The following is a 14,705-nucleotide window of genomic DNA, read 5'->3' as shown; positions in this document are numbered from 1 at the left end:
ATTCCCTGGATTCTGGCACTGCCAGGTTTGCTTTCATGTGCAGTGATATTATGCGTGTTTACACTGAGGCAGCGCTTAGTATGTTCCCTCAATTCTGCCGAAGCCAGGTTTGCTTTCATGTCCAGTGATATTATGAGTGTTTACACTGAGGCAGCGCTTAGTACATTCCCTGGATTCTGCCACTGCCAGGTATGCTTTCATGTCCAGTGATATTATGAGTGTTTACACAGAGGTAGCGCTTAGTATATTCCCTTGATTCTGCCGAAGCCGGGTTTGCTTTCATGTCCCGTGTTATTATGTGTGTTTACACAGAGGCAGCGCTTAGTACATTTCCTGGATTCTGCCACTGCCGGGTTTGTTTTCATGTCCAGTGATATTATGCGTGTTTACACAGAGGTAGCGCTTAGTACATTTCCTGGATTCTGCCACTGCCGGGTTTGCTTTCATGACCAGTGATATTATGCGTGTTTACACGGAGGCAGCGCTTAGTACATTTCCTGGATTCTGCCGCTGCCGGGTTTGCTTTCATGTGCAGTGATATTATGTGTGTTTACACGGAGGCAGCGCTTAGTACATTCCCTGGAGTCTGCCGCTGCCAGGTTTCCTTTCATGTCCAGTGATGTTTTGCGTGTTTACACGCAGGCAGCGCTTAGTATAGTCCATGTCTTCTGTATTTGTGTGGATCTGATTGGTTAGAAATCCTTCGGGAGTGCTATTTATTTGATATATTTCGCTATTTTCAACTCTGTAATTTGATGAGATCCCGCCATCATCACAGGACCTTGTCTGCAATACCTGGCGTTCACAAGCAAGTTCATTTAGGTAAGTGAAAATGTCCACACAGTTATACTGACACATTTTGTGCAGTGCTAATAGTGTTTTTTTTCTAAGTGAAGACATGGTGAGTTTGCCGATTCTCCACTTGATAAAACCTACAAAACAAGATGGCTGCCACAGACGTAGAAAGAAGGAAACTACCTGTTGTCCCTTCTCCCTTTCCATGGAAGCCATTTCCACAGAGGGAAGGGGCCAGAACAGAGAGTGCTTCAGCAGCAAGGAAGGAGAGGCAGCCACAAGAGGTTGGGCCGATGTTGGGGTGGGGAGGGCTGTGCGTGGGAGAGGTGGAAAAAGTGAGAGGGTAGTTGAAAGTGCCAAGTGAGGCACTAAGGGCTTATTTGCTGGGCAGGGAAGATGGCAGACTCCCACTCCTGAGAAGGCTCAGAACGCTAAGCAATGCCATGAGGTATAGCCCCTGTCCTGATCTTCCTTGTTAGCTGGGATGCCCCTCCCCCCCCCCAACCCACCGTGGGTGCTAAACTGTCTTCCTCGTTCCCTTAGAGCACAGACTACTTTTGACTCACCTCCCCCTGGCAACCAGGCTGGGCAGTCCCTTAATTATTATTCTGTGGTTTGATATGTATCAGTGTTTGCTACTCAAGCAAATTAGCCACCACGTTACACGGGCCTGCGTGAGGACACCCGGAGCCCATCACACGTGTCACAGAATGAGATTATCACTCAGAAGCTCGATCCTTCACTAGTACAGACACAAAAGAACTCACATCCCCACTTCTGCGCTCTATCTTCAGTCTACCTGCTTCGTAACACACACCCACACTTTCAGAAATATTTCCCCTTGTCCCCTACCTTCACATCTTTCTCCAAAATTCTCTGTGTGAGTAATACCGCACCTGCTAACCCAATTCTGGTGATTTGGCATTACATAACATCTTTCTAAAATAGCACAACATGCTTGTACAAACTCTGACTGCTGTAAAAGATGCTTTGGTTAAAAAAAAGTCATGGCAGCTCAAATGTGTTTGCTTTAGGGGTGCCTTGAACGTGTCCATCCAAAGTAGCAGCACATGCTTGCCCACTTACCGCACAGTCATTGGCTCCATCTCCACACATTCCAACATAGTAACTAGAGAGAGAGAGAAATAAGAGCACTCAAGAGAGGATAAAGCACACACCGCCGGTGTCGCATAGACATGAAGCAACTGGCCTGCACAGTGAGAAGTCCTTCTGCACACCTGGCTACAATGGCTATGCCCAGAATGTATATAGCAATGATGAAGCATATTATGCAATCTCCCACTCTATACAGACAGGAAACATGTGCAGCTGCATCGAAATCACTACAGTGCCCTGTCATGTATTAAAGAACTGACTTGCCTCTTCAAGTAAACTGTAATGCTTAGCAAAATAAGAACCCGGTGAGGCAGACGTTAATTCCAAATGTGACCATTACATGTTATTTGTTATCAGTGATATTTGTGCCTGTGGGCTGCCGGCGCTTTATAAGCACCCATAACATAACATAACATAACATGACATAACGTATGTAGAGGCTGCAAAACACAGATTCAGACCGTGCCAGGAAAAGACAATACTGACTCTGCTTTCAATGATGGGTTCTTAAACCTTTCACTTCAATATTTCTTTTAAAATAACTCAGTCATGTTGGGAAGTTCCCAGGGTACACCTTAGACTGCCTGTGCCCAACTTTCACTGCACATTAAATATAACAGTTGCATATAAATAATATTTGTTTTTGTAAAAAGCAGCTCTCGTGTGGCTGTGTGCAACACAACATCAGTAATTCTATGAAATTAGGCGGGCATGTATGATACTCCATTGTACCTTTCTTTGACAACAGTGCATTCAGCAGTTACATGTGAACAAGGTTTGTTTTCTCCAAGTGCAGCTCTCAGCTGGAAATGTGACTGTTTCCAGAAGTGTTCTGTGGGTTCCCTGCTTGCAGAGTCTTTAAGGCCTTTTGGATGAGACCATAGTTCCAGACCTTCCTTCCATGCACACCGTTCCTCCAGCCAATGACATGTAAAATGTTATTTTTCCTTTGGCCTGTTAGGTGGGGCTTAGGGAGAGGTGGCATATGAGAAGTGACGCAGAGCTTGTCGGTGTTGTTTGGTTATTTGCCAACCCATTGACTGCCCATGGCCATGCTAAGCCCTATGAACACCCCCCCCCATTCCTGCCCCTACCCACCCCCTGGTGGGAACTCTTTCAGCTTCTTTTATTCAAGTCTTACCATCACAGTCTGCCTTCAAGTGCCTGCCAGTGTTATTTTCAAAGCAGTCTTCTGTGAGTTAAGGACTTGATTGGAGTTGTAAAGCCACCACTGCTGTAGTACAAACGGCTTAATCTGGTCTGCCTTCAGCCGCTAGATTTATAAGCACTATGTGTGCCCTTCGCTGAAGTCCTGTAAAAGCAGGCATTGGAAAACTAAACAGTTCTGGGTTCTGTATAAGTATCATGCATTGGCCAGGCACTCCTATTAAATGCCCAGGTACTGGCATCATTTTGCACCCGAACCATCAATAGCCAGTTAATACTACTATGGCTGTGCCTGGCAAGTGCCTTTCTCATACATACATAAAAGCCCAAACTGTTGGCATTGCCAATGCGTGTTTTCTTTAGCTTTGAGGATGAACTGGCCCTGGGTTTTTCATTACCTATCATTTCACCCTTCACCATCGAATGGAGAAGTCTGTGGGAATTGAAAACCCAAGACATTGTTCATCTGTGCATCGGATGCTCGGTTAATCCCTTAAAAATTATCACAGCCTGCATCTTTCATGATTTAAAAAATGTACTAACACAGCACCCTTCTTTGCTCATTTGTACCAAAAAGGTTGGAAATAAGAATTGCTAAATGTTTCTCAATAGCTGAGTATAAATCACTGCAAATCAGATTAATAATGAAAAGTGATTTTTTTTAAATATCGGAGCTTGTTAACAAAGAGAATTCTTTTCATGACTTCACAACTGATCTCCACATGGACACCACACAACGAACAGCAAATTAAGTGTGAGAATCTCCTCTGCAGATGCCCGAGCACCACTCAGAGCCCGCCAGCAAACCTTTGTGAACCCTGTTTACACAGGAAGATCTGGGGTCACACTGCAGAAGTTTTGCACGGGTGCAAGTGCAAAGTTGCACAGTATTACAACTAGGACAACGTTTGACCTATTTTAAAAAAAACTCTGGGACACATTAGAACACTATTGCACCATGACAAGTGCAGTTTGGCATACTATAAGCACCAGGGCAAAAGTTGCACTCGTGCAAAAAAGATACATTTTCAGTGTATTCTTGCACCATGTCAAAGTGTGCCCTAACTTTGGTCTGGTGAAAAAAGCATCAGTAAAGTATCTTTTTAGTACTATGGCAATTGGTGCCCTGGTGCTTATACCGCGCCAAACTGCACTTTGCCACGGTGCAATGGTGTTCTAATATGTCCCAGAGTTGGTTAAAATAGGGCAAACTTTGCCCTAGTGCTAAAACTTTGCAGTTGTGCACTTGCACCGGTGCACAATTTCTGTAATCTGGCCCCTGAAAGGTTGTCCAGGCATCCCCAGGTTTGCTTCAGTAAAACATCTCGTGCATTCGCTCCATTGGATGTAAGAATGGTGTCCAGATTTGGTTTAGAAATGCCGTCTAATCCCACCTTTATCCCAGCAATGGAATGAGAAATAGATTTCTTAGCAGAGAATGCAGAATTTGTTTCTCCAGGAGGAAAGGTCACAAGCAGAACAAACATATCCTCGAAAGGGAAGGTCGCAACATTGGCCAAAAGCAGACATCTATAGTCATGGATATGTTGGCCAGCGCCGAAGCTGTTCTCTGAGCACTTGCTCACATTTGCGTGGTTTAGGAGGTCCACCAGGGGTCAAGCAAAGCTTGTGACTGGACACGTTAATAAGGCACTCTAACTTTAGCATCTGTTAACATGACTTCTGCAGGTCACACAGGCTCATGAAAGGGGCCATTTGCTAATATGACATGGCTTCAAATTCCCAAATCACGAAGGTCCTAGACACCCGGAGAGACGTCTAGTGACAGGAGCCTCTCCATCTACAGATCACTCCATGTTTCACTTGAAATACAGAGAAGAAAGACGTGAAAATAGGCAGTGATAAGAGCGCTCTGACAGCGGCGCGTCACTCATCACAGTTTAATTGGGAAGTATAATCCCGCTGATGGGGGTTCTTGAGCCTCTTTATGAGGACATCTGCTGGCCGTCAGCAGAACTGCAGACTGTATTTATTTGGAATCGAGTATCACCTTACACCAACGCGCTGTACATATCAAACTTACAGTACAATAACACGAGAAAGAAGTATATACAATTCCAAACCTTTACGTCATGATTGAAGAAGATATGTCTTAAGAGGAGAACGAAATAAGGAATACGAGGACACCGAGCGAATAGAAAGAGGGAGTGCATTCCAATTAAAAAGGTCCAATAATGAAATGGAATGGAACCGAGATTGGGCGCAAGGGGTACGTAGAACCGATAAAAGAAATTGAGAATCAGAACGAAGGCAACGAGAGGGAACATTAAAATAGATACGAGATGAGGGATACGGAGGAGCAAGGCCATAAAGAGACTTAAAAACAATACAAAGAAAATTGAATTTGAGACGTGAATGAAAGGATAGCCAACCAAGAGAGGATGGGGAGAAAGAAATGGAACCACGAGGAGAAGGTGGATATAGAAGACGAACAGAGGCTTTGAGCTAGCCGGGAAACAGGAAGACCAAAAAGTGAAGCTGAGTCTGCCATCCTCGGCTCCGTATTTAGGGGTACATTTAGAATTGGGCTGTAAATTACATGGGGATCTGATCTCATTGCAGCCCATTTTATCACTGGCTCAGGATATGCGCCAATGGAAAAGCAGTCCTTACCCATGAGTTGGTTAACTTCATGATCGCCAGAGATATTGGTGGCAAGGTCCTGTGGTTGATCCATTTTAAGAAACAAATAATGGCACTCAACATTACACAGTGTATCCACCTCTTAATGTTATATCTCAAGGGGGGATAAGATTGCTGGCTACCCGTTTCCATGATCATGTAGGGGCAATGAGAGAGAGCCTGCAGCTCTTGAAACCTAAGAACAGAGGGCTAATGACCTTTATGTCCGTCGGCATCCAGAAGTACTTATTGTGGGCAGAGTCACCGGCGGAGCGAGTCATCATAACGATTGCAAGGTTCGATTGGGTTTTATTACAGGCGGTGATGGCAGCATGGTCTGGAGGGACTGGTAATCGGTCCTGTCCCTTGTGCAATGCTGCCGATGAGGATCTTGCCCATTTGATATTTATTTGTCCAGCTTATGAGAGAGTGAGAGAGTGAGAGGTTCCTTGTTGCGTGAACTAGGTTTTGTGCAATATCGACATACTCTGACTTTTCTATTATTGGTCAACTCTCTGTGTGTTGTACGGACTCTTCTATCTTACCTAAAAACAGCACTTTATATCAGAAAGTGGCTCATCAGTGATATGCTATGAAATGTGGTTTCTGAATGATTGTTATGGATTTTATGATATGAATGATATATATGTGTCTTATTTTATGGCATCTCTATTGTTTTGTATTTCATTTTGTTTTCTTTTTACTGTTTTTATGAAACAACGTGTGCATTTCCGATATAAAAAAGAAAGAAAGAAAGAAAGAAAGAAAGAAAGAAAGAAAGAAAGAAAGAAAGAAAGAAAGAAAGAAAGAAAGAAAGAAAGAAAGAAAGAAAGAAGGAAAGAAAATAGATGAACAAGTAAGTGAAAAATCAAGAGTTTAGTAGCAATGAACGTAAAAAAAGGTTGAGCTTTACAAATATTAAAGAGATAAGAGCAACATGAACATGAAATAATCGAAATGTGTCGAGAAAAGGAGAAATCAGAGCAAGATAAAGACCAAGATTACGAGCCGTGGATCGATTGAGAGTTGAGCAGGAGGAAAAGAAATGAATGGAGGCAGAGAGAGAGAGAGAGAAGGAATGGTGTTAGCAGGGAAAAGAGGATCTCAGTTTTAGTAGTGTTCAGAGCAAGAAAATGGTCAAACATCCAGGAATTGTTCATCAAAAGACAAGAAATTCGATTATCATGAATAGAAGGAATCCTTTCTGCCCTTGTCGGAGTCTAGATGCTGGCGGCTTTGGTGGGGTTGGTCTGCCCGCTGCCATGCTTCCCTCCTGGTGAGTTCTATTTGGGATGCGTTTAGTTTGGCACATTACAGGGCACTACTGGACTGGGTATGGGGCATGTCGGAAAGGATATGTTTAGGCCCTCTCCAGACTGGTTGCTTTGTGCCCTCTGGTTTCCTATGATTTATAACATTTCTATCTTTGAACATTAGAGTTCAGGGGGCTGTTGTTGTGCATTGTACCTGGGTAGTCCCTGTTACACGGTAAAAGTGTACGGTTATTGTCCTATTAACCTCCCCAGAAATTAGAAAAGGGTCAATTGGTGGTGGAGCAGGAGTTAGAAACATGTATAAAATGCAGGACCTCGAAATATGCTGAGCAGCAAAGTAATATGAACCATGATTTTGAACAAATAGTAGCAACTATAAAAATTGTTCCATCTCAGAAACGTAAATACCTAAGCAACTGCGAGAGATGGAACATAACCCATGATAAGACGATTCATAAGGGAGAAAAACAACTTAGATTAATGATTAGAGAGATCAAGAATAGCACTAGTAACGAAGCCACCAGGACAATTAGATCAGCCAAAAAACTGCATCGCACTCGGCTACATCAGTATCGTAGACATAAAGCGAACGAGACATGGCGCACTATACCATTGTGCACAAGTAACAACAACAATGAAGGAATTTGGGCCATTTTTAATAGCTCTAAGAAAAGAAATCTCCCGATAAATAGTGTCTCTGAAAAAGACTGGATTCGTCATTTAGAAAAAACACTAGGTGCTTCTGGTAAATGAGATCTTTACCCCCTGCCATGGATCAACATGGGTCGGTAAATACACCATAGACACATTGGCTAAACTGATCAAGAAATGACGTCCCTCGCAGGCTGTCGGCACAGATGGCACATGCAATGCTCTTATGCGGATGTCTCCGGAGAAATGGGCACTTACTCTCCATATTTTGTTCCAATGGATTGGGAAACATGGGGTAATACCTCTATCCTGGCCAGAAAGTATTGTTCTCCTGGTATATAAAAAAGGGACATGAAAGATCCTGGAAATTACAGGATGCTAGCGATGCTAGACATCTCTACGAAGATTTTCGGAAAAAACCTACTGATTGAATTGAACTCATGGATAGAAGACTTTAACCTTTTTCCCTCCAATCCATCTGGATTTAGGGCGCAGTTCTCCAGCACGCACAAAATAGTGAACCTAGTACAGCTATTGAATGCTCCTGGAGAAACCGTAATCTCCCAGTTTTTGCTGCTTTTATAGATTTCAGAGCAGCATCTAACACTATCACACATGAAAGATTCTGGGCCAAATTAAAAGCTTGGGGCATTCCTGCTGGATTACCGAGTATGATCCAACTTCTTTATACCAGAACATCAGTGAGAATACGCCTCGAGAACGAAGGTAAATTGTCTGATCCTATAGTAGCTCTGCGAGGAGTTACACAAGGGTGCATTCTCGCGGCGAGGCTTTTTAATCTCTGACCGGCCGATCTCCTGGTAGTCTCTTATTCCTCATCAACAGATGGCATTAAAATCGTGACCCTGCGATTGTGCCATCTGCAGATGACCTGCTGCTCCTGGATTATACTCCTAACGGCTTACAAACTAAATCAAAAGCACTGGACAACTTTTCAGGGATAAATGGATTCAAAATTTACATCAGTAAAACTAAAATAATATCCTTCAGAGGCAAATTTAAATGTCCTCGCACTCACAATTATAAGTGGGTGATTATGAATCACATACTGAGATTGTAGAATGTTACTAATATTTAGGCAAAACAATTGATAAATAAAACTCTGCTAAAAAAAACACTGGATGGACACATAATTGAAGTGCATGGACATTGTAATGTCTATAAGTAACTTGTTTGGTCACCAAGAAGGCTTTTCAGTTAAAACCACTCTGCTGCTGTATTCTTCTAAAGTGCTTCCTTGCTTGCTCTATGCGTCAGAAATATGGGGCGCAAGATGTATTAATGAAATCAATCAGTTTGAAGTGAAACATCTGAACATTTTATTCAGAATGCCTGAATCGCTACCCAGAGAATTCCTTCTATTAGAGTGCCATCTTTTGAGTGCCATTGATTTTTGTAGAATATAAAATGGCAATGTTGTATGTGAAACTGTGTGCCCTCAATAATAACACCTTTATAGTGGGGTTGCTAAGAAGCATTCCGACGGATATGATTCTGTTTGAGACTAGCCCGATAGCAGCGATGAGCAGAGTATACTGTAGATGGGCCAAAGAGAATGTACATGTGCGGCTCCAAAATACTCACGCTAAGACTACACGGCTGCTGAAACAATAATACTAGATTATGGCAAAGAACATGACATGACCGATCTTGGGGCAAAAATCTGATAGTGAGCTGTTTTTACAGTTTTGGTCTATAGACTCAGTTGAGCCCTTATATCAAGCCGATTATCATGACTGTAAAACTGTTAGACGCTACTTGTTGTTTAAATTTAATATGCGTGATACATTGGAGATCCTTGGAGCAATGTTGGGAATTGATAGGTGCCTGAGAAATTGTAGATGATGGGGGACATTAACTCTAGAAACTGCTGAACACGTTATATGCCAATGCGAGAGGTAAATATCTTAGGGCTTATAAATATAGCAGGGGCGACATAGACATGTCCGATATGTGCAAACTTTTATAGCTTGGAAATTTTTCAAAAGTTAATATTCCATATGATGAGGGTTTTTTTTAATGAATTTAGTTTAGCTATTTTAACAGAATTATCTGATGGTATCTGGTTTTAACTTTTCTTTTTATATTTTGTACTTTTATCTGATGTGTTATGATGTTTTTATGACCTTGAATTGTTCAATGTTCTTTTATATGTAAAGCCTTAATTGACTGTACACATATTAAATACAGATATTAACCTTATTAACTGTGATCTCCAAAATGCCTATCCCCATGTCACAAAAATGACGTATAAAGCCTGTAATTGAGATTTACACTCAGTTTAAAACCCCTAGACTAGGGGCAAGCAATGGCTTCCATCAAGAAGGACACTTTACTACGCAACCCGGTACACTGAGACCCCAGTTTCTAGTGGGAGTAGGAGTCAACTGGCCAAAGTAATGGCACGGAGTGCTTGGAAGAGATAAAGACTTCGGCACAGGAAGCTCCAAGCTTCTGATGATGCTTCTGAGCTAGGAACATTCAGGGGTATTTCTTTGGCCAGTATGGAGTCAAGGAAGGGCTTGTCATCCCCTCCACCCACATCGATAGTGAAGGACCATTTGTACGTTCTTGGGAAATCGCTTTGGAGAATCGAATTGGCAGTATTAACACTTTAGTGTCCTCGCTGGAGGTGGCAATTATGTCCCCTAAGAAAAGGATGGAGGAAGTCATATCGGAAGCTTTGGTGCAACCCTCTTTGGATAAGATGGGGGTGTATGTTCAATCAACCAATGTTGAGAGATGGCCACATATTAAGGAGCTTATTATTCGCATCCTTAATTTATGTATAAATGTCGTGGAATTGTGCTCATGGGCCGACTCAGTGGATACGAGGGTAACACGTTTACCCACTGAAAGAGCTGACAGGCCTTGACAAACTGATCAGAGCCTTTCCAGGATTAATCAAAATTGTCAGACAAATGTAACTGAAATCCCTGTTTTGAGAACCTTGAATATAGAAATTACGGAAACTGTATAAATGTAGGCAGAGCCAACCTGTGCAGTTCTCAGTCCAGTGGTAGAACATCCCCACAGTGTTGTTCCAGCTTTCCCAAAGCCTGTTGGCTCAATGGTCATTTCAAATTCCATTTTGGGTCTTTCACAACTAAAAGGATATTCATATTAGAAAATCCATAATGTAGCCAATGGCTACTGATAAGAATGTAAGGGGGTTTTCTATGCCCTCACGAAATATCATAATTATCAATGGGGAGAAAGTGCAGGGTCCTGAGCTAAGGGAGGCCATCAGAACTAAAGTTTTGCAATGGCTGCATCAAAGACTGGGGCAAAATTGTATACAAACACAGGAGCTGAGGTTTCTGCTTAGAATGCGAGAATGCACAGTAACAATTGGTGCATTAAGAGCAATGCAGATTGAAATATGGTAGGGTGCAGCCAAACTAATCTAGCACTGTTCCTAAGCCTATGAAAGGTCCTGGGCAATATGTCATCTCAGACTAACTTAAGAATGGTCATGAACTGATATACCTGATGTACCTGTGGGCATTGCTAACCGTTGCCCGAGGCTCCATTTCTTTTGTAATGGATGTATTGTATTTACCTTTATAGAGTGCTAAACAAAGGTCCAGGGGCATCTAGGCGCTAAAGAGTGACCAGGGGAAAAAAAGGAGAAACAACTCAAAAGGTGTCCTCAAGCAGCAGAGTCTTTAAATGTTTCCCAAAACTGAGATGATCAGGGAGGGCATTCCAGAGCATAGGTGCCCGAACAGAGAAGGAATGACCTGCGGATCTCGAGTTGCAATAACCCGGAACTTCTACACGATTTATCTCACTAGAATGTGACCTGCAGAGGGGGCATCCATGCTTTGAATTTATGTTGCAAAAAAGTAGGACCGGCCGAGTAAAACGCCTGATGAGCAATATACAGAACTTTAAACCCGATCCATCGTCTAACTGGTAAGCAATGAAGCTTGCCTAGCAGTGTTGCCGAATGCTCTAATTCTGACGCACCTAAAGCTAATCAGGCTGCAGCGTTCTGAAGGATTTGGAGTCTCTGGATCAGATATTTGTGTTATCCCAGATAGATTCTGTTACAGTAGTCCAGACAGCCCATAACAGAAGAAGTAACCACAGTAGCGTGGCGGGTGGATGGAAGGAAGGGCATAACTTTCATTAGCAGTTTCAATCTGAGGAAATTCGCACTACAAACTGAGGCGGTCTGGGTGGAGGAATTGTAATCCCTAGACTTTTCACTAGAGTGCATGGGGCTGGAAGATCGCTAGAGACTCCGGCAAGAAGTGGGAGTTCCCAACACATACATGATCAGGGGGTGCCTATGACCAGGACCTTGGGTTCAGTTTTATCCAGTTATTGGTCACCCAAGTCGCAATTGCTGAAAGGCACTTCTTCAGTTTAGAAGAGGGATCTGATGTCTGGGAGTCAAGGTGAAAAGGTAATTGGGGTATAAAACCAGACGCCAAAAGAGGTGATAAGAACAGCAAGAGGATGAAGATAAAGATTAAACAGCAGAGGAGAAAATGAAGACCCCTGAGGGATGCCACAAAAAATTGCATATGGGGTGGCAGAAAAAGGAAATATTGAAACCGTCTGCAGACGTTCAGATAAAAAATAGATAAACCATACTAAAGGGGCACCTCTTAGGGCGGCCTTTTTAAGCCGCTGGGCCAAGATGGCATGGTCAATTGTATCGAAAGCCCCGGAGAGGTTAAGTGGAATTATAACACCAGCCTTTCTGCGGTCTTACATCAATGTTAGATCTAGTCATCAAGATCGCAGATCATAACTGACTCAGTTCCTATAGAAGGTCTGAAGCCTGCTTGAGAACCGTAAACGAGGTTATTTGACCCTAGGAAATGGGAGAACATAAGTACGGGGAGCAGCGAAATGGGTCGGTAGCTATCCGAAAGAGAGGAATCCAGGAGAGGCTTTTTCAAGAGAGGAGACATGAGGGTGTGTTCAAGTGAGAAAGGAGTAACGCCTTTAAAGAAAGAATAATGAATGGCTGCCGTGAAAAGAGGAATACAGTCTGCAGGGAGAGTTTCAGTCACATGGGGTCAGCAGGTGAAGTTGATTTTAGTTGGTTTAGAGCCTTGGCAACAATCTCATCTGTGACAAAGTCAAAGAGAAAGGTGGGCTTGGATGGTCCTTTCAGATCACTAAGAGGGGAGGACTCACCAATTGATCTGCTAGATCCGTCACCAAAATTGAGTTCCGGATTTACGTGATTATTTTCCTGAAAAACGATACTGATGTGGTCACACATTGCTTGAGATCGAGGAGAATCAATTGCCGGGGGCGATGGAGTAGATACCTCTTTTGCCATCTTCAACAGTTCTCGCGAGGGGCAGGTGGCTGTTATAGTGTGACCTGCATGATGTGACCTGCATGATGTGTCCTGCACGATGTGACCTGCATGATGTGACCTGCACGATGTGACCTGCATGATGTGACCTGCATGATGTGACCTGCATGATGTGACCTGCATGATGTGATGTTGCCGCCTTTATGGCCTTATGGTATTGACGGATGACAAATATATATATAACTCGGGATCCAGGATCCTTATCGAGCATCCATTTAGGGTCAGCCTGTCGGGCTGCTTGTTTAAGCACCCGCAATTCGGGAGTGAACCAGGGGGTTGAAGGTTTGGGTCGACTAGACTCTATGTTCACAGGGGCTAATGTGTCCTCTCTAATTGTCATTGCTGCAATGCGAGCGGTGCAGGGATGCAGAAATCCTCCCTTAGGGTCTGTGAGATTTGCAATAGGGTCTTAAAGACAAGTTACAACTTGGGATGGAGAACTTTTGGACCAGAAATGCCAGCAGGGTGTAATCGGACCTTTAGCTTTAAAGGGGGCGCTGGAAGATACAATTATGAACACAAAATAAAATGATCGGACCAAGTAATAGGGCGAGGGGCGAGAGTGCTTTTCTGATGGATGTTGTTGCTTCATGTTTGTTTTTATCTATAGTTTGTTTTGTGGTTGTATGTGCTATGTTGCGCACTGTGGCCTATGAGCATACTGCACTTTATAAGAAATAAATCAAATCAAGTCAGAAGAGGAAAAGGTGGAAAAAGACAGAAAGAGTTGGGTGTCATCAGCATGAAAGTGATCTGATACCCCAAGCATGAAATATTGGCAGCAAGAGATAGATGTGTAAAGAAAAAACAGGAAAGGACCCAAAACAGAACCTTGAGGAACAGTATCAGAGAGTGACCCGGGCCAGGAAAGAGAGTATGTGCGATCAGATAGATAGGCACAAAACCAAGATAGAACCGTACCAGAAAAACCAAAGGAACCAAGAGACGATAAAAGCAAAGTGTGATCCACTGTATCAAAACACAGCAGATCAATCCAAAAGAATAAATCCTGAAGAATGTTTCTAATAACGAGCAGAAAGTAATGAGTCGCAGAGAGAGGAGAGAGAAGAGCCGTTTCAGTAGAGTGGAAGGAACGAAAACCAGATTGAAAGCTACAGAATAGACAAGACGTTTAAGAAGCTTGGAAAGACAGGGAAGTAGAGAGACTGGTCGAAAAGTCGAGTGAGAGCAATGCCCGCTGGTAGGGTCAGCACACTGTGTCAAAAGCATCTTCCTAAGCAGAAGTGCAGCTTCCATCAATAGACCCCATAAGTGGCAAACCTAGCTTTTTGGATTCCTTTCTTGCCTTCTGAACTCTCTTCCGCTGACGATTAAGTCCTTTTTTTTAATATGAAGTTAGCATTTGTTAGCTTCCAGGGTATAATGATTATCCTTGATATATAATTGTATTTTCAAGGAGTTGATGTAATTTTACCCTGGAGTATTCATTTCGTTTTGAGCCTAAAAACCTCGGAGGAGGGGGAACACTCATGCACAAGGCTTCTAAGCAGCTTCCTCTTGCTTTTCTTAGTGCTAGCCACCCGAGCCTTGCAACTGTGATTACAATTGTTTGAACCATTAGCTTGTCCTTTCTCTGCAAAGACCTTCAAACAGTATGGAATTATTAAATTATAACATTTCACAGAAGAAAGGTCTTCACCATAATCATAGTTATCCCAAAGTTTCCTGACCAC

The 14,705-nt window shown here is 42.9% G+C and overlaps 1 protein-coding gene across 1 annotated transcript in view; it reads right to left on the bottom strand.

Moving 5' to 3' along the window:
* Positions 1 to 14,705, bottom strand: part of LOC138492787 (probable cation-transporting ATPase 13A4) — a 302,290-nt gene that overhangs the window by 109,406 nt on the left and 178,179 nt on the right. The window contains exon 23 of the mRNA XM_069620146.1: positions 1,882 to 1,924. Coding sequence (XP_069476247.1) covers positions 1,882 to 1,924 — 43 coding nt within the window. The remainder of the gene's footprint in view (positions 1 to 1,881; positions 1,925 to 14,705) is intronic.

The sequence above is a fragment of the Ambystoma mexicanum genome, chromosome 10 (genome assembly GCF_040938575.1).
Source record: "Ambystoma mexicanum isolate Mex_15411 chromosome 10, UKY_AmexF1_1, whole genome shotgun sequence".
Lineage (NCBI taxonomy): Eukaryota > Metazoa > Chordata > Amphibia > Caudata > Ambystomatidae > Ambystoma > Ambystoma mexicanum.
The sequence above is the reverse complement of the archived record's forward strand: the minus strand, read 5'-3'. Positions and strand labels throughout refer to the sequence as shown.